This window comes from Bolinopsis microptera, chromosome 7 (assembly GCF_026151205.1).
Source record: "Bolinopsis microptera isolate Bmic1 chromosome 7, MBARI_Bmic_1.0, whole genome shotgun sequence".
Classification (NCBI taxonomy): Eukaryota; Metazoa; Ctenophora; class Tentaculata; order Lobata; family Bolinopsidae; genus Bolinopsis; species Bolinopsis microptera.
The window spans coordinates 18,201,456-18,224,107 of record NC_087078.1 but is presented as its reverse complement, the minus strand read 5'-3'; the positions used below and the strand labels follow the sequence as shown (position 1 = coordinate 18,224,107).

Genomic DNA, 22,652 nt, shown 5'->3' with positions numbered 1-22,652 from the left:
TTAAATTATTTTTTATTCTTATTGTATTGCTGTGTAAATTTGATTATAGTTCTAATTCTAATTCTAGTACAGACCTAAGTTTACAAGCTATTGATAATACAAATGTACAGCTGTATTCAGTGTATACATCTGTATGTAGACAATTGTTGTTTTCTTTTCTTGTGTATATACATAAATGAATGTAATGCTTCCTTATGTTAATATATTGTAGTGCATTTAAGTAATTTTAGTTTGTATGGATTTGTTATTTTTGTAACTTCATATTATTTTCAAATCAAATTGTAAATTTAATTACAATACCATACCATACTACACATTGAATTAGGATTCCTTTAAATATCAAATTGATTTATTGATTATTATTTTTTACTCTGTACAAAATGGCATAAAATTGAAATTTTTGTTTAACTGACATTTTTGTTTAACTGAATTCTCGAAAATATAAGTTCCAACTTCAATACATTTAACATAAATAGCAATATAATGCTTGAATTTTAATTCTTTCTAATTCTCATTAGGAATATCTTATATTGGCCTTTGGCAAGGCTAACGACAGGCACATTTATCATAGGGGACTCAGGGGAGGGGGTATAAAATAACCGTAAAATGGTCTGTACTTAATCCTCCTCGCCTCACCCTGAAATTGTTGGACAGTTGAGTATGATTTTTTATCAACCATAAAAATGGGACGGTTGTTTATCTAAGTGTACCACGTTACAAGTAACTTCTACCTCATTGGTTGTAAGTTTCTTAGCATCAAGCAAGCTTGTTTTAAATTCTAGTCAGTGCTTAGTGCAATGTTTTTACTAGACCTGCTAAACAAACAGTGAAGTGGTTTCTGTGGTGTTCACGCCTTGATACGTTTGTTTGATCAACCTTTTCCTTCTACTGTTAATTACAAACTCACTGAACTGTCATGACTTGTTCCATCCTTGATCTTAATAGTCATTTTTACTTACGTTCTCATTTAAAATTTTCCTCTTGTGCTTATATCAAAACTAGTGTTGCAGCAATTTCATTGGCATATTAAAGTAGATTAGGCACATTGAAAATAGAGATAATACCAGGAGAATGATCTCATAGTATTGTGTCAAAGTTCAAAACGCTGCCAACTTTAAATCTAACCCAGCTTTATCAAAGATGATTGCTGGACAATAGGGTTAGTAAATTGTTCGTTTTGTCTGAAATTGAGTTTTGTCTTAGTGTTTACACTACCACCACGGGATACGAAGGTGTACAATATATATATATATTTATTATATATGTATTCTCTTTCATAAATAGTGATGCCCATTGCATTATATTCTCTATCCATTTCGCCACAATATTTGCATTCATAGTTTGTCATTCAGAGTTGACAAAGTAGTGTGATTTATGTCTGTAGCGTAATGTAGTACCTTTTTTTTATCAAGCACCAGTCAGTTTCAAAAGTTAGTATCCAACTCATTGACATTCGAATGAAATGTATACACACAACATTGGAAAAGGGTATAAATTTCACTGATCTTAATTTAGGAAATTTTTACCTTAAAACATATTATTGTATTTTTCTTGATGATCAGATAACACCCAATATCTTAATTTAGCTAAGAAACAGAGATGGGTGTCGGTACGGGTCTTATGAAGACTCTGATGTTTGTCTTTAACGGCATCGTATGGGTGAGTGCATGCTTACTGATATGTAATACGAATCCAATTATGGGCAACAATATGTCATAACTTATGGTCGATAGCATACCGATAACCTCATTTTATATAAATTATAACCTCACGTGTAATGACACTACATGTGGAGTAAGTAACATCATATCTCTCTCAGGTGTTAGGTCTGGTTCTGTTCGTGGTGGGTATTGTTGTCCTGGTGGAAGGTAAGAACTGGAATGAGATCGTGGACAACAAGACTGTTCCGGTGTCAGTGATGCTGATTGTGGTGGGACTGATCATTGCTGTTGTGGGATTCCTGGGATGTTTCGGTGCTATGAAGCAGAGTGGAAACATGCTCCTTGCAGTGAGTTCTTATTTAACACATTTTATATTATATTGATCCTCATATAATATAGTTTCAGCAATATTTTTGATTTCGACAATTGATAGCTCAGTTTTTCAAGAAATTACATCAATTAAATAACTAGCAATTAAACAGCAATTAAATAAATTCTAATGTTAATCCAAACTTCAGTACTCCGTGATCCTCGGACTGATCATCATTCTCCAATGTGTTGCTGGAATCCTGGCCTTTATCTTTAGTGATGAGGTACGTTTTGTCCGTGTTTTCCACTGCTGTTATCTTTTTCTACCTCATTTACCATCCCTAATTAGTAAGTATCAATTACCCTCATTAAAACCAATTAGCGTGTAATTGTAGAGACTATTTTCTACAACGTATAGCTGGTGATACTGTCATGTTGTTGTGGTACAGTGTTTTATTATAAAATAAGAAGCACAATTTGTAGCATATATTCTGGTATGTGGTATTGTGTTCCGTGTAAGATGTTCTGAGTGTACAATGTAACGTGTTAGGACAGTAGAGTGTACTTAAATTCTCTCTCTCTCAGATAATGTACAATGTTGAGTAGTTTAATGTATAGTGTTAAGTAGTTTAATGTACAATGTTAAGTAGTTTAATGTACTATGTTGTAGTAGTTTAATGTACTATGTTGTAGTTGGTATGTCTGGTATGTGAGATCGTCCCCAGGGACTGGTTAAATTAGAGGGGTTACATTTAAAATGTCTGTTACTTGTGGCTAATAAGATGTTGTTAAGTAAACCTTGTAAACAGTCTTTCTGTCGGGAAACACTGTGTGTTTTAACTGTTAGTTTAGCGGCTGTGGCTAAAACAAACAACACACGTCATCTCACCAAAAACTACAGTAACATTAATGTGTGACGGTTTGCTGCACAGCTTTGGTCTTGCTTTTATATTGTATAAAGGCAATGAACAAGATAAGGAGCTCTAGAGATTAAAGTAGATCGGGAAAACTTTATTACCTTAATCTCAGTTACAGCTTGGAATTCAAAAGTAAAAACTCAACCTGGCAATGTTCTGACTGTAACCATGGTACCATCATTTAGATCATCTCAAACTTGTAGTGGGTATGATATCAGTTCAGTGACATTAGATGTAACATGATGTCATTTATACCTTATATGGTAGTACCTGTGGCCTTGTGCCACCCGAAATTCAATTATCTTCAATCCCTATCGTGACTCATTATAACTCGGATCAACGTCAAAATCATTGTTATCAAGATTACAGGAATCCGGGGGAATGTGACTAGTTTAATCTCCAGCTGGCTGGCCTGTTTATTTAGCTTATATAATAACAATGTTATTATATGATATTAAAGTAAGACTACAGATGTGTTACACATAACACACATACCTGCTGCTACCTGAAAACAAAATCCTCACATCTCCAGAGTCAGTGTAATTACCTCAACATTACGTAATGCTTATCAGTTGGTTGTAGTTGTTGTGTAGCGCTAATCACTTCAGTAATCACTTAATTGATCGTTTAATTACTTAATTACATGTGCCACCTTGTGAACTCTCTCTCTCTCTCTCTGTTTAGAGATAGTGTAGTGTAGAGTGTAAGGTATTTTAATGTAATAAATGTGTGTAATGTTGGTATTTCGTGTGTAATCTCTCTAAGAACTGTGTAACAATTAGTGTGTACTGTCGGAGTTTTTTGTGTGGAAATAGCCTGAATAGTGTGTGATAAGCCTGAATAGAGCGAGATAATATTGATTAAACTAATTGATGAATTATTACATTGTCACAATTTAGAGTGAGAATTACTGTGTCTCACTCAATATTACTAAACTGGTATATTGAGACAATGTTACCAGTGTGAAGGAATTTAGTACATTTTTGTGGACATATAAAAATGTAAAATTGTAAGAAGAACGCAATTAGTGAGTTAGTGGTACGTGTTAAGTGCGGGATTAAAAATAGTTTGTGCGGAAAAATGCGGAAAATAACATGTGTTTACTAACAATGTTTTCCCGCCGCAATATCAATAAATCTTTACTAATAACATCCCGAGGGTGTAAAAATCTAAAAAATCAGCTTGATATTTAATAACCTCTACTTCTTGAATTTATCTTTTTTTCCCACTCGCTGACTTTTAACCAAAAAAGAGGCTGGTTTCCAAACTCTAACTTCTTACTAAGCTTTTTAAGAGGGATTTAGCATCATAACATGTACAGACAGATGACTTAACTTCACAGAAACGTAACACTGGAACACTTACGTAACACTTACGTAACACTTACGTAACACTTACGTAACACTTACGTAACACTTACGTAACACTTACGTAACACTTACGTAACACTTACGTAACACTTACGTAACACTTACGTAACACTTACGTAACACTTACGTAACACTTACGTAACACTTACGTAACACTTACGTAACACTTACGTAACACTTACGTAACACTGCACATCTGTTGCAAACATATTACCAAAAACCCGGACTAGCCAACAACAGATAAACAAGATACGAGATTAACACAAACAGGACATGACGACTACGATGTAGCATTTCACAGACGAAACTGTACATTCTTGAAATGTTTTGTCGAGTGTGGCGTATTTGGCGGGGTGTACAAATTGCACTCGTTATTACCAGAGCGAAGAGATGATCGAGGATAGCCTGAGCTCCTTCATTAAAGATTACACTGGCTCGGATGATGTGAACACTGATCACCTTTTCAATGTGATTATGGAGGAGTTCGAGTGCTGTGGTATCAACGGATATACTGATTGGAACACAGAGTAAATTTATTTAATTCTTTTAGTGAACAATTCTATTTAAAGTAAAAATAGATTTTATTTGATTAGTTATATGAATGTTTGATAAGAATGTTTGATGATAAGAATAGAAGGCACGTTATTTAACTGAATGTATGTATTTTATTCAACAGGACAAATAAGCTGAAGTGGACCCAGAGCAACGTGCCGGATAGTTGCTGTGTAGAAATGGACGACACGTGTGGGTGGGACTACTTTGTTGAGGATGGTGCGCAGAAAGTCGAAATCAACAAAGAGGTTAGCTCGTCATATTACCTAAATTCAAATTACCTAAATGTATTGGAATGTGTTAATTTATCGTATTAAGTTTCCTTTGGGTAGGATTCCGGAGCTAAAATATCCGAAATATATGTGCCCTGTGTTGGGACTGAAGACACGCATTTGAATTGTAAGATTTGAATAGTAAGATTAGAATAATAAGATGGATTCATAATATTGACCCTTTTGTATTACCTGCCCACTCGTATATTCTGAAGAAATTGCATCACATGGCCTGGAGTATCTGAGTGTGAAGCATTGAAAACCTTTGATTTTGGTGATTTGCTTCACCTTCTAACCGTAGTTGGTAGCTAATAGCTATCATATCTGATGGCATGTGCCCCGCCTCGTTACCATTAGGGTTTCTACTTTGTTCTACCTCATTACCTCTTGTCCCACAAGTTCTTGCTTCTTGTTTTATATCCTCACTAACGTTCACACCAAACCCCAAATCTAGGGCAAGAAATTTTGGGGCGAGAGTTCGGTAATCCATTTTAAGTATTCTCACGCTATGTCTCTTAGGGGTGCCTCGCAAAGACTGTTACTGCAGTGAAAGATAACATGAAACTAGTGTATATCTGCGCTCTGGCATTCGTGGTTGTGGAGTTCATTCAGATTATCTTCTCTTGTGTTCTAAGAAAAGACGCAAAAGGTGTCCTCGCCTAAAAACATCAGGCTGGAAAAGTATTGACGAGTAGTATCGGACAAAATATAATGCAACTAGATGCACATTTTAAAAATGAAGATAGACAACAAAAATGATTAATTTAATTGGTATATTAAATCTAAAATTTGCGCCTCAAAAAGAAATTTCGCACAAGACACCAATTGTTGCAGTAGGACAATTCTTGATTCTTAGTAAGTCCATCGCGTTACAAATATGCGTATATAATAATTATTAAAGAAGAAGCATTTCAGCGCTGAAACTTCATCTATTTGACCATATAAGTATAACGTAATAATGTGACCAGCTGACTTTAGTTATATATAATAATAAGACAGTGCTATATTTCTGATTATTCGTTTGTATCAGTAAACGCTGTACACTTGAACCTGTTCAATTTGCGACTCTGATGAAATATTTATCAAATAAAAGCTAGCAAAAAAGAAAATTCTATGAAAAGGCTCTTATGTAGTAGACCTGGGCTTCAGCAGGGATGTTATTTTTTACTCGTGGCATCGATTACAATCAGTAGAATCGCTGACACGTGTCAAAACAAACTTCCAGCTATTACACACTATTTACTGGAACGTGTAAACTTTGTGCTTTTAAAGATTTTTTCGTGTAATATAACTCAATTTAACTCAATTTAACTCAATTTATACTTACATAAAAACATATGCTTACTCTTACGTGTTTTCAAGCATGAAAATAATTCATAATTTCTGTTGCGTTAGAAAATTACTAAAACATGGAAATCTTCCTTTCTTCTGTCTTTCCTTTGTTCATCTGATAAGTGAATTTGTGCAGTGATAGTTTTATAAAGTGTGTTATTTCAGTGGCGCAACTCTGAAGCAACCCTTCGTTCAATCGTATTTAAATGTGTATTCTTATTGCTACCCTAGTTCACAAAATCTCCGAAATGAGGCCGAATTTAAAACTCGATAATGAGATGGCCATATACCGTAGTCATCGTGAGAAGATTTGCAAACACAGTTGCGCTACTGGCAGAAACTTCTACAATATCAATTTTAAATTCAGACAACAGATTTCTATGTTATCTGAGTATGCTGCCATTGATTGTGGTGTTATTTTATATCCTATGTAGTTCTTCAGCTATTAGATATTTGTGTTCTTGGAATCGTGTCATCTTTGTTCGAAACCTCTCAGCGCTCGCCGCTTCCATTTATAAAATTCTGGCTGAGTGCCACTCCTTTGTGATGTAAGAGGGTTACATTATGGAACGCGTATATGCGAATTTTATAATAAATTGTTAGTATTGTAAACCGCGCGCGATTGCTGTGCGCGTAATTATCTTCCAGTTGACTTGACCTAGCTGATGTATTCAATCACATATAATATTGCTCGTTACACAGATAACGTTACAAGTAACAAGTTATTTACTGTCGAGTAGCGTGATGTTCTTTGCTTTCCTATAAAATAAGTTATGTAAAGAGTTTTACAGTAACTGTAAGAATTTCCTCATCCATGTCGCTCCAACTAAACGAAACCTGATACTTAAATTATGCTCTAACGTCGACCATAAGATCATCGCATCGAGCGACGAGTGTGTTGAATGCTATAATGTCGAAAGCGGAAGAGTGACTTGTTTACTGGATATTGAGTACATGGTGCAGATTACTGAAGTACACTGGCTAATGGAACTAAGAGATTGACTCGTGCATCTACTCCAGGTTTTATTTCTAATGGTTAAACTTTTTTAATACTTTCAACACTACTATATAACAAATAGTTTGAGATCATGAATACGATGTTGTCACATTGAAACGTTGAATAATTGCTTTCCTGATAAGAGCCCTTTCCTTGTCGCATCAAACGGGATCAATAGAAATTTACCCAAGAAAACGTTATAAACTTTATGTAATATGTACAAAAAATCTTTGAGACTTTACACTCCCAGTTGCAGTTATAATAGATGACGTAAGAGATGAGTGTACATTCCACACATTCATCAGCTAAACACTTACACCTCAATACTCAGGGAGAGGGAAACAAAGTTTCAACACTGGATCAGTAATAAACACATGACAGTTATTAGTGTCGATACTCTTGGTGGATTCTGGTTGTTAAGTGTTAACCAAAGACTTCTGGCAAACTTTATGAGATTTCGAGTACGCAGCGCATGGGCTGAATGAGTTTTTAATTCTTTATTCGTATATAATATAGCTGAATTTGTTATACTTATTTGATTACTCACTGGCATAACCATAAATGATATAATTGAGCTTTGACGCATACAACTAGACACAAACAGTGTTATACATTACACAATATACACATTTACACTGTTATACATTACACTGGGACCCCCTCGTCCTTTCTTCAAGTGTACACTCTGTTAGCTAACTATTTCCTATACATTCCATACATTGTATACATTGTATACATTCCAACCGGCTGTAAAATGCTGGTTAACACTTAACATGTTTTCCACAGATCGGACGCAGCAAGATCGGTGAACTCGATTTCTGAGTACCTATATGGACACAATACACATACAATAGGCAATGGAATCTGTGTAACCGACTTCTTCACTTCTCATCCAACTGATGAATACAACGTATGAAGTGTCCAGGAGTATACGCCATATCATTAGGCCTTATAAGAGAAGATATGATTTAGATATCTGGTCGACAACTTTCTGATTTCTGATGTACATTTAGCCACTAGGCAGAAGGCACTAAGAAGTAGAACGTGTGTCTTAACCATGTGTGGATTACGTAAAAGTTAGCGTGAAATTGAGGGAAGCATGAACAATGAACATCCTAGCATTATAATGAGTTACATGTTTACCAGTGAGAGTGAGAGCGCTGAGCTGGCTGAATCTCCTGCTTTATTGCTCTTAATTAATTAATTGCTCTTAATGTGTCGATCATTAAATCTAGATAACTAGCCCTGTCTTCATGTTTGATAACGAATTAACTGAATTTTAAGTATTATCGCTAATGGAATTACTAATATCACTCTGATAAGGCAAGCGAGGTGGTGCAAGAGGGATTGGAGAAGGGTCTGATTGATTACGGGAAATTACCCTCTGTGGATGTGGAGAGGGACGAGGAGACTGTCTGGACTACCGGTTAGTTCAATCAGTGAAAATAACAGCTCCAAGGAAACCCTTATTTTTAAATAAAGTTTATAACTGTCAGTAATCCTAGTAAATGGAAGTGTTAACTGTCAGTAATCCTAGTAAATGGAAGTGTTAACTGTCAGTAATCCTAGTAAATGGAAGTGTTAACTATGATTTACTGACGCTACCCTCTTGTCCAGGAATTGACTGGGTACAGGAGAAGTTGGAGTGCTGTGGTATCACTGACGGCTACGACTGGTCACGTAATGCCGGGGCCGCTACTTGGTGGATATCAATCACCGGGGGTAACCATATCAACGATACTCCGGACAGCTGTTGTGTTAAGATTACTGAGAACTGTGGAGTGGGTATGGCGGTACAGGGAGTTCAATCTACTGTGCATGAAGATGTAAGATAATAAACTTAACTACTTAGTTTAGGTATTGTATCCAAATCTATCAAATTCCTAGAATTGTTGATAATTTTTATAATTTAAACTTCTTCAGGGGTGTTTCACGTTTGCTAAGAATTGGGTGGAAGACAAATCAATGATAATGGGCGTGTGTGGATTGATCTTCATTATTTTTGAGATCTTCAACATTATCATCGCCTGCATGCTGAGGAATTCCATGACATCCATCTCTTAAGTCCTTTCTCTGGGAAAATGTAGGATTTGTTTTCTGTGATAGGGGGATAATATTAGGGTTTATTTGAACGATTTTATTAGGTTTTTTTAATAATGAATATTATTCGTTGAGTTTTAGATTTAATTTTATAACCATTTGTATGACCATTTAATTAGCTTCCAATCTAACAAATTGTTTGACCATTTAATCAGCTTCCAATCTAACAAATTGTTTGACAACAGCTTTATTGTTTGACTGACTCTTGACTGTTTACTGACTTTGAAATACAAATTTCGACCAGACTAAATCTGACTGTCATTGTTATGGTTTCAAATTAAATCAACAAATTAACTCATCAGAATGTATCATTAAAAATGCTACATTGATAATATAAACTGGAAACTGCAGACTGACAATTCCAAACATATGGATCGACAAATTGTCTTCAACAAGTTCTAATCAAGTTTCACCTTCAACAAGTTCTAATCAAGTTTTACCTTCAACAAGTTCTAATCAAGTTTCACATCCAACAAGTTCTAATCAAGTTTCACCTCCAACAAGTTCTAATCAATTTTCACATCCAACAAGTTCTAATCAAGTTTCACCTCCAACAAGTTCTAATCAAGTTTCACCTCCAACAAGTTCTAATCAAGTTTCACCTCCAACAAGTTCTAATCAAGTTTCACCTCCAACAAGTTCTAATCAATTTTCACCTCCAACAAGTTCTAATCAAGTTTCACCTCCAACAAGTTCTAATCAAGTTTCACCCCCTAGATCAAGGCATGCAGACCACCTACCTCTCTGATATTAACCTGTTCTTATCAAAGAATGTACCCTACTGGGACAAATTCGGGCGATATCTCCTTATATTCACATTTGTTATTATCGGGAAAAGTGTATCACGGTATCTGGTGAGGACTATCAAGGGAGATAAGAAGAAGAAAGCAACTGTGAAAGAAGCTGAAGAGAAGAAGGATGAATAGATCTGACCAGATTGAAAATAACTCGATATTTTAACTTTCTATTGAGTGTGACAGTAGTGGTTATCATTTTATAATTTATAAGACACTTATTTTAAGTTTTTCGCCTAATCCGTTGTCTACAGAGTTCACAAATGAAGTTTAATGCGCTTCAAGGACATCTGTTTGCGTTTTAAGATAATCATAAGAATCCATTTATAATATTATAATCTATATAAATGATATTTATATTTTATGAAGCTTTCATTACACGGTTGAGATTGTATTATTGGTTTTATATTGTGAGCAGTGCGAGAAAGATAAATTAGCGAGGGAACGAGAAAGGAAAGAGTGTTGTGAGCTAACAAGTCTGTGAGTCTGTGAGTTAGTGAGCAAGCAAGTCTGTGAGTCTGTGAGTTAGTGAGTTAACTAGTCTGTGAGTTAGTTGCTGATTTAATTTCTGTTCAAAGTTTTGTCTATTTATGTAATCGTAGTTTGGTTTGTAAAGTCACGTGTTTGTTCTCACGTTATCAATACTGCGTAGCATGTCACAAATGTTCGGTTGCAAGTGCCGCCGGTTGCTATGTCCACGCTCACGGTTGCTAGGATAAGAAAATGAGACTCTTAACATTTTCAGGTACTTATCCTGACTCATTAATGAGCACCACTCAGCATATTTACAGCGTGTCTTTTCGGATCCTGATTGATCAAATTTATCATTAAAATAATGTGCTTGATCCACATATCACATCCTCTTATTTTCTGGTTCGGAATCGTTCACATATTAAGTTAAAGCTAGATTTATCCCGTTTTCCACCTCCAGAAGCTCCCCTATTCTGCTTTAACGTAATATTTGGACGATTCCTTAATCGCATGAGATTTTCTGAGATTTCTGTCATATTTAACGAAACTGTAGCTGAAATGTTATTTCAGGCGATAAAAGCCAGCCACTCTGGGTTTGTAACTGCTGTAGCTAACTATGATCCCCGTGATGATAGCACTACTGGAGGTAAGAAAAACAGTGGAAACAAATGTTTGTTTCCAGTTGTGCCCTCCGTGGTATTTCCGGACAGCAGGTCTTCAATCTGCCCTATTTTTATCTGTTAACAGATACACGAAGAAAATGTTTACAATTGAAATTAGTTGAAGAGGATGATATTTAAAACGATTAAAACATATCCTATTCAGGCATTGATTGGCTACAGAAGCACTTAGATTGCTGTGGTATTCAGAACGCATCTGATTGGCGAGAAAACGCCCAAAAAGCTACGATATGGATTAAAACCTATTTCAACAGCGTTCCAGACTCTTGTTGCAAAAGGTATTGAATTTATCACTAATAACTTGCTCAATGTTGCTCAATGCTTCAGCGATGAAGACATTATCTGTGGGGTGGTCATCGCTATTAAAGAAATTTTCGGCGAATATTTTGTACCATTTAATTGTTCACCTTTTTTTTTTCAAGGAAAAAATAAATAATAATATAACGGAAACAATAGATATTATTTTGTAATTCTTCTACGAAAACATTCCTCAACATTATTTTACCCAGGCTGAGGGACCAGTGGAACCCAACTCCCAAATGCGGGGAAGAACAAGGAATGGGGAATAGTCCACTCATCCACAACGGGGTAAGAATTGCACAAAAGGGAATAATCAACCTGTTATAATAAAATAATTATTTTCTGAGTTTGTCAGTAAATGCGAGTTTGGAGCCTCTACAATTTAAACTATAAAAACGTTAAAAAAAGTTGTTCATATGGCTAAATACAAATTCACATTGAACCTTAATACCCCCTCCTAAAACTGTGACATTGATAGGGTTGCTACGAGAAGATGGTAGCTTGGATCTACACATACATGCCTATGATGGGGGTCATGGCTCTGGCGTTCATTCTCTTCGAAGCTGTTGTTATCCTGATTACCTGCGTTCTCAGGAGAGATGGCTTATCTCCGGTGCCTGTCAGAATACAGTAGCCGAATAATCGAATAGACAATATCTGCTGAGGAGGATGACACGTGGTATTGCCACGTGATATTACCACGTGATATTACCACGTGATATTACCACGTGATATTACCATTTTATTTGGTCGAGGTTAAATTAACGGGTTTATTGGTTACCAGGTTACCAGGTTACCACGTTACCAGGTTACTAGGTTGCCCTGCACTATATACTGTTTATTTATATTACGATAAAAGGACACTAATTCGGTTGATGAGCATTTGAGAGTTTATCCAATGCTTTACTATAGAACTCCATTATCTTCGATTTATAATTAATGATAAGGATCATTGTATCTTAATTGTTGGATGTCGGATTTATTATTTCAAATCTTATGCAGATAGTTAGCAGTCATTCTTTATATCAAGCTAATACATTTTAATATTGACTGATATTTCTTCAGCAAATTTTATTTCAGCAACGTTTTAAAAATACATATAATATTCAGGTTATAATGATTCACAAAATATGTTTTAAGATCCACATTCCACAGTACTGTGCACGCAATATGATCCGGTCCTCGCTTATAAAGTTAGACAATATTAACAGAGTAGATATATAATGTAAATGGTGTTTTAACAAGTATTCTATCTGTTGTTAATTTTATTAAAGGTTATAGAATCTTCCAATTCCACGTTAGTGTACAGTTGTAGTTTGACTTGAGTTCATTCAGATGATTGAATCATATATGGTCAAGTTCGGAGACAACCTGTACATAAAATCAGTCACTAATTACACTCATTTCACTGCCATAAACGGTAAAATTAATTATAATTCCTCTGACAGTCCAAGGGGTACAGGCTCTTCAGAAATTATACTCCTAACCTTTCTACAATGATATCTGGGTTCAAAATTTAAATAACTCAACCTTGGTGGAGACAGTGGCCACCTGAAAATTACAAAAATAAAGGAGCTGTAAATCACTTATGAAAAAAATATTTACTCCAAATTTCACAATTTAAAGTTACGTAAGACAGGTGGGTACTCAAAAAGTGCCGGTTGAGCAGGTTTGTCTGCTCAACACAGGTGGAGCAGCTCACTGACTACATGAGCTAATATAAGTGACTAGAACTAACCCTCTTATGCTTTTTAATTGCTCCAAAGTCCTAATATTTAATATTATGGGTTATACCAAACATATTTCATAGAATAGGATCCTCAGAATCGGCTCAACCGAGGTGGAGACAGCATAACATGCAGTTCAAAATCTGTTATTCTGTAGTTTAGGAGCTGTAGAGTGACTGTGGCAGTCCATTTGCAATACCAATGATTCTAAATCATCTACCAACTCATATTACACGGCATCCTTGCTGAAAAGTACACTCAACATAGGTGGAGACTCAAATTTGGCAAATTTGGGCGTAAATTTGACCTCAGAAGTCAAGGTTCTCCACCGCGGTTGAGTGGTTGATGGCTAGTTTGATGAGTTGTATACATGCTTAAGGGTCACCCAATGTTATTTCTTCCAGAAATCAACTGCCAAAGCTCAACTCAACCCGGTGGGGCCAGTTTTAATGCATTTTGTAATGTTTTAATGTTTAATCAACAATTTCTCCACCTTGTTGAGCACCTTTTCACAACTTTGATAGTCTTTTCATTTGCTAGAACACTTTACTTTAAGACAGAAGGGGTAACAGTTTTATGATCCCCTACAGTAGCAGTTAACAGAGCAGATTAGAATTAGTGATAAAACCAATGAATTTAGGCATGTTTGACAGGCTTTTTACTGTTTCTTAATGAAAGATCTCCACCCTGTTGAGCGTCAATGGAAAAAACAAAATTTAACGGGAAGTAGAAAAGGCCGAGACGCAACTTTCTAGCTAACCTAGAACTCTCTAAACCTTTCTCCACCCCCGGTTGAGCAGCTTTGAAAAGTTCATTTAATTTCTCCACCTCGGTTGAGCACTTGAATAAAATATTGATAACACCATCAGATTGCAAATTTGATGTAGTTTGTGTTATAAATAACCTTTTCCACCTTAATCAAAAGTTTCTTCAACCAGAGCCAGTCTCCACCTTAAATCTCCACCTTTTAAGGGTTTGTTTAATACCACCTGTATCTGCTCAACCGTTCAACCTTTTAATTTTATTTTTTTACTCAGAGAAAGTCCTGAAAAATGTCTTGTCAGCCATATAATCAGGGAGTTTCAGTGTGTGTTGAGCTGGCTCCACCACACACTTCTAAAAAAGTAAAAAATGTACAGGTTGTCTCCGAACTTGACCATATTTAAAGCAGTACCATATAACGCTTTTTTATCAGAATAAAGTGTACAATCTTTAATAGTTCATGGATGTCTACCAGAATAAATTTAACGATTTTTATCAGAAATTATGTTCTATCAGAATTAATATACCAGAATTTATTACATTTAAAATGATAATCGATGTCAATTACGATTAGCTTACAATTTCATGATATATAACAGACCATCATTATTTCATGATGAGGAAGGATGTTCATTTTTCATACGTGTTTTTAAGATTTTTATTTGCAGAAATATGGGTTAGTTGAGCTGTTATATATTGAGTTTGTTGATATCGCATAAGCTATCAGTATTCAGCAATGTTGATCTTTAGACGCGGTTAATACGACATCTGGTCGAGATTGAAATGTTGAATGAAGGAGTAGCTTGTTTAAGCTGATTCTTTCCTAATTGTCGAAAGATGAACATTGAATATGTGTACTGTGTGTATTCAGTTATTGACGTTAATTCGTTTTAAGTGTTTATTTATATTTGTCAACATTATTTCAACTTCAAGTTTAAGTTCAACAATAACCAAGTTGTAATCCTTGAATATAACGTTCGTTTATTGACTAGACTAGAAACCGCACTGAATGGTTTAAGTGTCACAGGAGTCTGGGAAGGAACACAAGTGACTTGAATTGTAATCATGGTTAACAAAATAAGGCTCAAACAATAGTTCACCATCTTCCTACATTATACTGCGGTGAATCTATATCGGAAGGACAATGGCCGTACCGCCAATATAAAAAAGATCGCAGGTACGACCACTGACTAACACCAGTAGTGTACAGTTGTACAGTAGTGTACAGTAGTACAGGGTCGTCCCATCTATTTATCGCTCTCTCCGGCCTCTGACTCTTGCAAGCGTCTTAATATCCGCTCTTCAACCTCGCATTATCAAAGTATCAAGCTTCTCAGTCGACGGTATTTCCCTCCGGCCTCTCAGTTCCCACTCCCGGCCGTCAGCATCTTTCTCATTCTTAAGTCTACTGCTCTAACTGACTGAACGGGCCTTTGATCCCAGCTTCAGGCTGTCTGCGTACGTGGTCGGACTTCTTACCACCGGGGTGGGCTGTATCGATCACGTGATATGACCGTATATAAGGAAGTTAGTCTAATTTCTCGTTAGGGTTAGGATTTCAGCATATGTTTTTGTTAAGGATAGGGTTAGGGTTACTGTTAGGGTTGGGATCAGATTAGAGGGTTAGGGTTTCGAAAAGTCGTTCAGAACCAGCTAGAGAACGGGTAAAAAAGTCACGTGACAGCCGAGTGTAGAGTGATTAATCATCATCCGCATTTGGCTCTAATTCGCTCGCCCAAAAATTTCTCGTGACTTTGGTTTTTATGGTTTTACAGCCGTACAAAACGGTTTTACATAAACCCTAATCCCAACCCTAACCATAACCCCGAAGCTATCCATAACCCTTACCACAACCCTAACCCTAACCCGAGCCCTAAACAATAATGTTTTACTAGCCTGTCACGTGACCAAAACGGTTTTTTGCCCATAACTCTCCAGGGAAGCATTTTTACCCTACGTCATGGGGGATGTTTCGGAATCAGCGTACAAAATACACCGATTAAGATCAATTTCGTACCCAAAGGGCCTTTTCACAAGAATTTTCTTAAAATTTGGGCGAGCGATTTAGTACAGTAGGAGCGTCCGCATCGGCATATAATGCATGACGCATGTTTTCTATTGTTCTTGCCCTATAGACTTAGCTTTACTCAACTCTTCGTGCAGTGCCAGCTGCCAAACTTTGCATTTGAAACTTGAGTTTGATCCTTTTATATATTACTAAATTAATGTTGTATCACGTTGTGACCCCCACGGTCGTTTCATTATGGTCCTGACGATACAGGGGGAGCCGCGCACTTCGTGCGCGGCGGGTCATACAACGTATGGCAAAATTAATCGGGGTGGGGTTCTAGCCACAGCCAAGTACAAAGTATTTGACGGATGTTACTCGTCTAAATTTCTTCGAAGTAGCGCGCGCGCCGCTTTCTTCTCGAAATGGCAAGTGCTACGAAGTAGCGCGCGCCGGGGGCCAAACCATTAATTTTAACAATAACAATGGTAAAATTTTAATTTAATGTCATGTGCAGGGGTGATTCGGAATCAGCGTTCGAAAATACATCGAATCACTATCAGGTAGATTTCAATTATAAAACTTTCAGGGGCCCTTTTAGAAAAATTTCGAAGATCGACTCATGTAAAGTAATCTAGCACGCTTAAAAATACCTTGATTCAGGTTAGAAAAATTTCAAAGATCGAGTGTAAAATGATTTAGCAGGCTGTTGATTAACGGGTGATACCCGTAAAATATTTTTTCCAAATATTAGGACCGTCGACGAGTCCAACTCGGCGCGCGTCCTAGTAGGTTATAAACCTACAAGCTGTTGATAATTCGATCGCCTTAAAATTATTACGTGACTTTAGTATTCATGGTTTTGCAGCCGAGTCTGCCTTACTGGGCCGCGCTCAGTCTGTCATTCCGCCTAATTTCTATGTTTAGGGGTCATTCACATATTACGTAGTCAATATTTTGGCAATTTTTACCCCCCCTCCGTAATCAACCGTAATCAAGACCAAAGACCGAAACCCCCTAATATTACTATTAGTATTACGTAATCAAGGTTTGACCCCCCTGATTTAATTTTATTACTATCCATTACATGTTCATGTTAAGCCATTTATTTATTAAAAGCTATCACAAAGGATTAATGAATGAAATAATCGAATCGCAAAGCACTTACTAAACGAAAATTGGTTTAATTATTTTGATTACATAATTACATAATTAACGAAAATCGTCCAATTGGTATTTCGAAAATCGGTAAAAAATTAAAATTTTGATTACGTAATCAACGACCAAAACCCCGGCCCGGCCCCCCTCCCGTAATCAACCGTAAGCATTTGAAACCCCCCCTCGGCTGATTACGTAATATGTGAACGACCCCTTATGAACATGATAGCCTGAGCTGAGGCTCCCAGGTAAAGTCTTCCGATCGAAGCAAAATGGTTTAACATAAACCCTAACCCTATTATATATGGCCCTGACCATAAGTCATATTAACCGGAAGTTATCCATAACCCCGAAGCTATCCATAACTGAAAACCATAACCGTCAACCCTAATAACCCTAACCCGAGCTGAGGGTATGAAAGTAATTTAGGTTCACCGTACCAGCCAATTCTATTTTAATTTTATTCAGTCTAATTGTTACATAATGCATAATGTATTTGTCGGAGTCATGCTATGGATCTGTAAAAGGTGTATATAAATTGCACGTAAATTTTCGAACTATAACTATATAAAGTATAAACACTATTAAAAGGAGAAACATTGGACACATGGTTCGGACAAATCATTTTTAATATTATTTCAGACAGTCCCAACCAGACCTCATTGTTTGACTTGAATATAAAAAACCAGCAGCACTAACAGCTGTAAACATTTCGGATTGTAAAAAACTTCCTCTTATCGGTAGTCCTACATGAAGCTCTGTGGGCAGCCAAGTTTTGGTACGTTCGCCTTCTTCACTTCCTTTGAGGGACATAGCCTGGTTTCGGTCTCCCAAGCTTCCATTTCTATAGGTGCAATTTTGTTTCCGTCCACGTCCCATGTTGCTGTCGAACATTTCATCGCGTAGGCTTCTGCAGCATTGCAACCAGGCCAGAGAACTTTGTCAACTTTGGGGATTACCATCCAAGGGTAGAGGTTGTTTTGAAGGTGGATTCCTTTGCACTGGTCGTAGATGCAGGCGTCCATATAGGGCTCTTTGTCGTGCAGACAGTCTCTGAACTCAGTAGTAGTAAAGATCTTCTCGCATCGCTGTTGAGCTTTAGAGAATTTCTTAGCTCCACAAAGTTCCTTCATCTGGTCCATGGTAAGGGCAGGTTCTCCCGCGTCACATTTCCAGTTCCTGTCCACTTTCATACTCTCCGAGAACAATAGCAGATCAGCGTTGGAGGTTCCCCAAACATCAAAGTCGTTGGCTGGGTCCTGGTCGTTGTTTCCGCACAGTCCCTGAGTTAGGGCGGTTTGAGGAGCTTCTATCGTTACTGCGGTGAGTCCGTCCCATGTTAATACCAGGTGGTGCAGTATCTTGAACCCGTGCGTCTTCTCCACCTTCAGCAAGAGAGAAACTTTCAAAGTGTTTCCTATAAACTCCAATTCAAATTCTCCTACTTTGATGGGCTTAGTCAGGTCCCTTGTCTCCATCTTTTTCCCCTTGTGGTTCACTATCCATCCTCTCTGCAGCTCAATCGCGTCCCCTCCAGCGTATACAGTGACCGATTCCAGACATACTCCCTGGGCGAGGCTACCGCATGGTCTCATTCTGCCGTACATAAACCAGGTACCGGCATCTTGGTCTAAAGCCATGACGTAGTCACAACTTGCACCAGGGAGATTGAAGATCGCCCCATCGAATGAGACAATGTGAGGGTCCCCGAAGACCTGAAAGAAATGACTTTTGTAAATTATTAGTGTTTTTAAGTTTAAGTAGTTTAGTATTTAGTTAGTTAGTAGTAGTTAGTACTCTTTTTGTATATTTACATCTACCATTGGGGTTGTTCACATATTACGTAATCAGCTAGGAGAGGGGGGGGGGGGGGGGTTTCGAATGATTACGCTATTGTAATTTGGACACAATAGCCATGTGTAAAACTGATTACGGAGGGGGAGGGGGGGGGGGGGTAAAATGTTCCAAAAAATGATCACTTAATATGTGAACGATCCCATTTAGCAAATCAAATTCCAACGAGAAATATGTTGATTGCCAGCCGTGCAAAATTACACGATATCATCAATATTTTCAACACCACCAACCATCCAGTTCTAGTGATACAGTAACATAAAATATATTAATCCTTCACGTACATGACATAATAAAAGACAATACCTGACATGAGGATCGAGGACTTTCGTAATTCACATTTGGTCCCCCGGTTGGTATCACCGTTGGCGATGATGAGCTAGAGCCCTGTTCTTCCCTACGGGGATTAGGCTCATCTGGCGCTCCTTGACGTTTCAAGACTTTTACATAGAACTTGGCAAGGCTGATATCACAAGATTGTAAATCACTTCCAAGGTAGATACAAGCCCTGCACCGGTACCATCCTTGGTCACTTTTCTCAGCAGACGTCTTGTACACGTAGACTTCTGCTACTTCAGTGATGTCGATTCTTCCCTTTGGACTTGGTCGGGATTTTGTGCTCTTAGACTCATCCACCCACCAGTTGTGTTCAGCTGTTAGGAGATATGTTGTCAGTGTGAGATTTTGGAAACGTTTATGGGCTCTCTTTTCCCCTTCAGATTGCAGTGATTTGTGCTCGACATTCAAAATGATCATCACAATCCCCTTTAAGTTTTATATAATCAACAGTAAAAATATTGGTTCTCCCGCAACTTACTGCTACTCAAATCCCTACTGGGCTCATCTTCGTAGATCAGACTCAAAGTCAAATCATGTTTTGGCCAGTTTGGTAAATGATCAGCTGTGTCCGATGCACTACATTTTATATCCACAAAGTCACCAACCCTCACGGTTTTACTTTGAGGATAAGAATCGATCACAGGATAGGGATTTGGGTCAAATGCTCCCAAAATTCCAACCTGAAACAATGTGTTGGTATCCCAGGAATAATGTCAAACTTGTGAATATTTTGACTCACAAACTTAACAATATTTAATATATTGAGTTGACCATAATTCATCTTTAAACACAATGATTTTATTAACTATAATACGTGTAATACTGTGTTAACTCTATTAGTATTACAAGATAAGAGGCAAAATGGATGACAGGCTGAGCCCCACCCAGTAGAACGATACAATCTATAATAACCAGAGGGAAAATAAACAAACGAAAGCTTACCCCTTCCGGTGAAGTGGAGCTGATGGGTGGGATTGTGGTGGAATCTAACGGCGGAAGTTCAGCCTCACTCGACGTGCTATCACTTATTGTTGCCGCCTGAGAAGAAAATTTGCTTATTACATAATATTTTATTATCCATTAGTATTAGTGTTAGTATTAGTATTATAGATTTGAAGATGACTTCAAGAGTTCAAGATTTTTGTTCATAAACATGTGCCGAGTGGACAAAACCTCGGTGGACAAAACCTCGGTAACAAAGTGCACTTGTAGTCGTTCAATTAAAATTATTTCCATCCAGATTGCAGAACTTACGTCCAAAACATTCACTAAAATTTAGAAAGTTTAGTTTTAAGAGTCTAACTATAAGTAAAATCTAAAACATCAGAGCAAAACCCCCAGCAAAACGACAAACGTGATGCGTCAGGTATAAATCAATTACAGACGGAGTTTCTATCCTAACTAAACGCCAGATGGTGATTTTAGAGGGTAAACGTCATGACAGAATATAACCGAGACTTATAGCAGACGAGTTTTATATGATATTAAAGTTTAAAATGATGAAAATGTTCCAATATCACTGCTGAAAACTAATAAAAAAGGTCGCAAATAAGCCTAGGTCCCTTAATATCAGCTCCAGTGCTCCTGCAGTGTAGCAACCATGAAGCAGGACTGGTGCATACTAATTACTAAACGGCCTCTTTTATCTAAGTTTACTCTCCGCTACGAAATGTTTTGACCACTCTTTTACTCTTTTACTCACACATTATAACATTGTAATTTATATAGTCCCATCCACAACATGCATTATCACGATTCTCCTTAATATTACAAATGTCCCAATATTTACCAGACTGAGTTTGTCATTGTCCACATAAAGAATTATTAAACCCCGCTCTATGAGTTACATATTTGTCAATTCAATTGAATTAGAAATCAATCCATGTTCATAGCTTGAGTCTGACCGTTCATGGTATGTTTGTAAATGGGTCAGAAACACCTAGATTGATACAAAACTGATCATCATAATTGGAAACAATGCTATTATACCCGAATATACGTACTTCGACAACAAAGAGTGCTAGAAGCACTAAAACAAGCCTCTGCATCGTCGATCGAAAAACAACCGAAATTAAAAAGCAACTTGAGAACTTGAAAAGAACGGGATATATTATGTACAAAATGTAATATTATTTGTGCAAATATTATGCAAACGCTGCAAAACAAAAATAAAAACTTATACTGAGTAGTCAGTAAAATGAGTTAACGTCATTGTTTACCGTGTCTGCAGATCTTATAAAACGCGTTGAAATCGTCCTAAGACCGTCTAAATCACCTAACCTCAACTGTGCATTTATTTATGAAAAAGAGTTGAACTTCGTCGTGCCGCCGTGTGAATCAGACCCTAAAAATAAAACCCTATTGAAGTATTGAGATACTAATGCCGTGTTAATGCCTGGTCGTAAGGTTCTTCTGGCATTTGGAGAGTTCAACAGTTTCTAATATGTTGACGGATATATTTCCATTATTTACTGATTATCTCAAGTACTTAAATTGAAAAATTGTGTCTTATGCTATTGCTAATTGCTATCCATATTTAACTGACTAATTGGTGAGCGGAGTTAATTTAGGTCAAAACAGTCAAATGTCGGTACTAGAAATTTCATATTTGAAAATGTACTACCGGTACATTTAGGTGATTTTTCATAATTAACTGCTTTCTCCAGGAATCTAACTTCCAATACTTTTGGTGATATTCCACTATTAATCTGGGAATCTAACTTCCATTCCATCAATCGTGTCTTATGCCGTCCATTGTTAATTGACTAACTGGCCATATTTAATTGTATCATTGTAACATTGAAAGACATTATTCATATTACAGTTGAATAAAATAATGGTATCACAGCGGCATCACAGATATCGTTGGAACATTGATGGTACTGAATACTGAATTTTATTAATGCAATATACTTATACTTTGAGGGATTGGTGAATGAAATATCAATAATGCTGAATTTTCAAAAGCGAACCGCTGCTGTAATTATCTATCAATCGATATTTTAGTCCAAGGCGTGAGTATTTTAATTTATAGTTATTTGGAATGAGA

General features: G+C 36.8%; 3 protein-coding genes and 1 long non-coding RNA gene across 6 annotated transcripts in view; 2 read left to right on the top strand and 2 right to left on the bottom strand.

Annotated features, from left to right (window-relative positions):
• LOC134818997 (protein cereblon-like) overlaps positions 1 to 22,652 on the bottom strand; it is a 101,731-nt gene that overhangs the window by 24,604 nt on the left and 54,475 nt on the right. The window lies entirely within an intron of this gene.
• LOC134818054 (CD151 antigen-like) lies at positions 1,578 to 15,194 on the top strand. 2 transcript variants are annotated; one of them, XM_063827463.1, is made up of 8 exons: positions 1,578 to 1,659; positions 1,820 to 2,008; positions 2,180 to 2,254; positions 11,346 to 11,421; positions 11,601 to 11,733; positions 11,965 to 12,043; positions 12,234 to 13,113; positions 14,651 to 15,194. In XM_063827463.1, the coding sequence occupies exons 1-7, from the start codon at positions 1,600 to 1,602 to the stop codon at positions 12,387 to 12,389; spliced, it is 768 nt and encodes a 255-aa protein (XP_063683533.1). In that variant the 5' UTR covers positions 1,578 to 1,599; the 3' UTR covers positions 12,390 to 13,113; positions 14,651 to 15,194. The 2 variants fall into 2 exon arrangements, with proteins under 2 accessions (XP_063683533.1, XP_063683534.1); XM_063827464.1 differs by lacking the exons at positions 11,346 to 11,421; positions 11,601 to 11,733; positions 11,965 to 12,043; positions 12,234 to 13,113; positions 14,651 to 15,194 and adding exons at positions 4,639 to 4,784; positions 4,934 to 5,057; positions 5,601 to 6,880.
• On the top strand, positions 8,393 to 10,688 carry LOC134818055 (uncharacterized). Its single transcript, XR_010160599.1, has 4 exons — positions 8,393 to 8,836; positions 9,028 to 9,236; positions 9,334 to 9,493; positions 10,228 to 10,688. It is a non-coding gene; the product is annotated as an uncharacterized LOC134818055 (long non-coding RNA).
• Positions 17,949 to 21,786, bottom strand: LOC134818538 (uncharacterized). Its single transcript, XM_063828154.1, has 5 exons — positions 21,607 to 21,786; positions 20,546 to 20,641; positions 20,082 to 20,283; positions 19,571 to 19,917; positions 17,949 to 19,125 (listed from the first exon to the last, which is right to left on the bottom strand). The coding sequence occupies exons 1-5, from the start codon at positions 21,649 to 21,651 to the stop codon at positions 18,157 to 18,159; spliced, it is 1,659 nt and encodes a 552-aa protein (XP_063684224.1). The 5' UTR covers positions 21,652 to 21,786; the 3' UTR covers positions 17,949 to 18,156.

Bases quoted from the DNA above. Each gene is read 5' to 3' on its own strand.
- LOC134818054 (XM_063827463.1), top strand. From the start codon at position 1,600: ATGGGTGTCGGTACGGGTCTTATGAAGACTCTGATGTTTGTCTTTAAC. The intron at 2,009-2,179 runs GTGAGTTCTTAT...TCCAAACTTCAG, and splicing joins GTGGAAACATGCTCCTTGCA to TACTCCGTGATCCTCGGACT. The intron at 11,422-11,600 runs GTAAGAAAAACA...TATCCTATTCAG, and splicing joins TGATGATAGCACTACTGGAG to GCATTGATTGGCTACAGAAG.
- LOC134818538 (XM_063828154.1), bottom strand. From the start codon at position 21,651: ATGCAGAGGCTTGTTTTAGTGCTTCTAGCACTCTTTGTTGTCGAA. The intron at 19,918-20,081 runs GTAAGTTGCGGG...ATCTCCTAACAG, and splicing joins CAGTAGGGATTTGAGTAGCA to CTGAACACAACTGGTGGGTG. The intron at 19,126-19,570 runs GTATTGTCTTTT...CATTTCTTTCAG, and splicing joins GTCCTCGATCCTCATGTCAG to GTCTTCGGGGACCCTCACAT.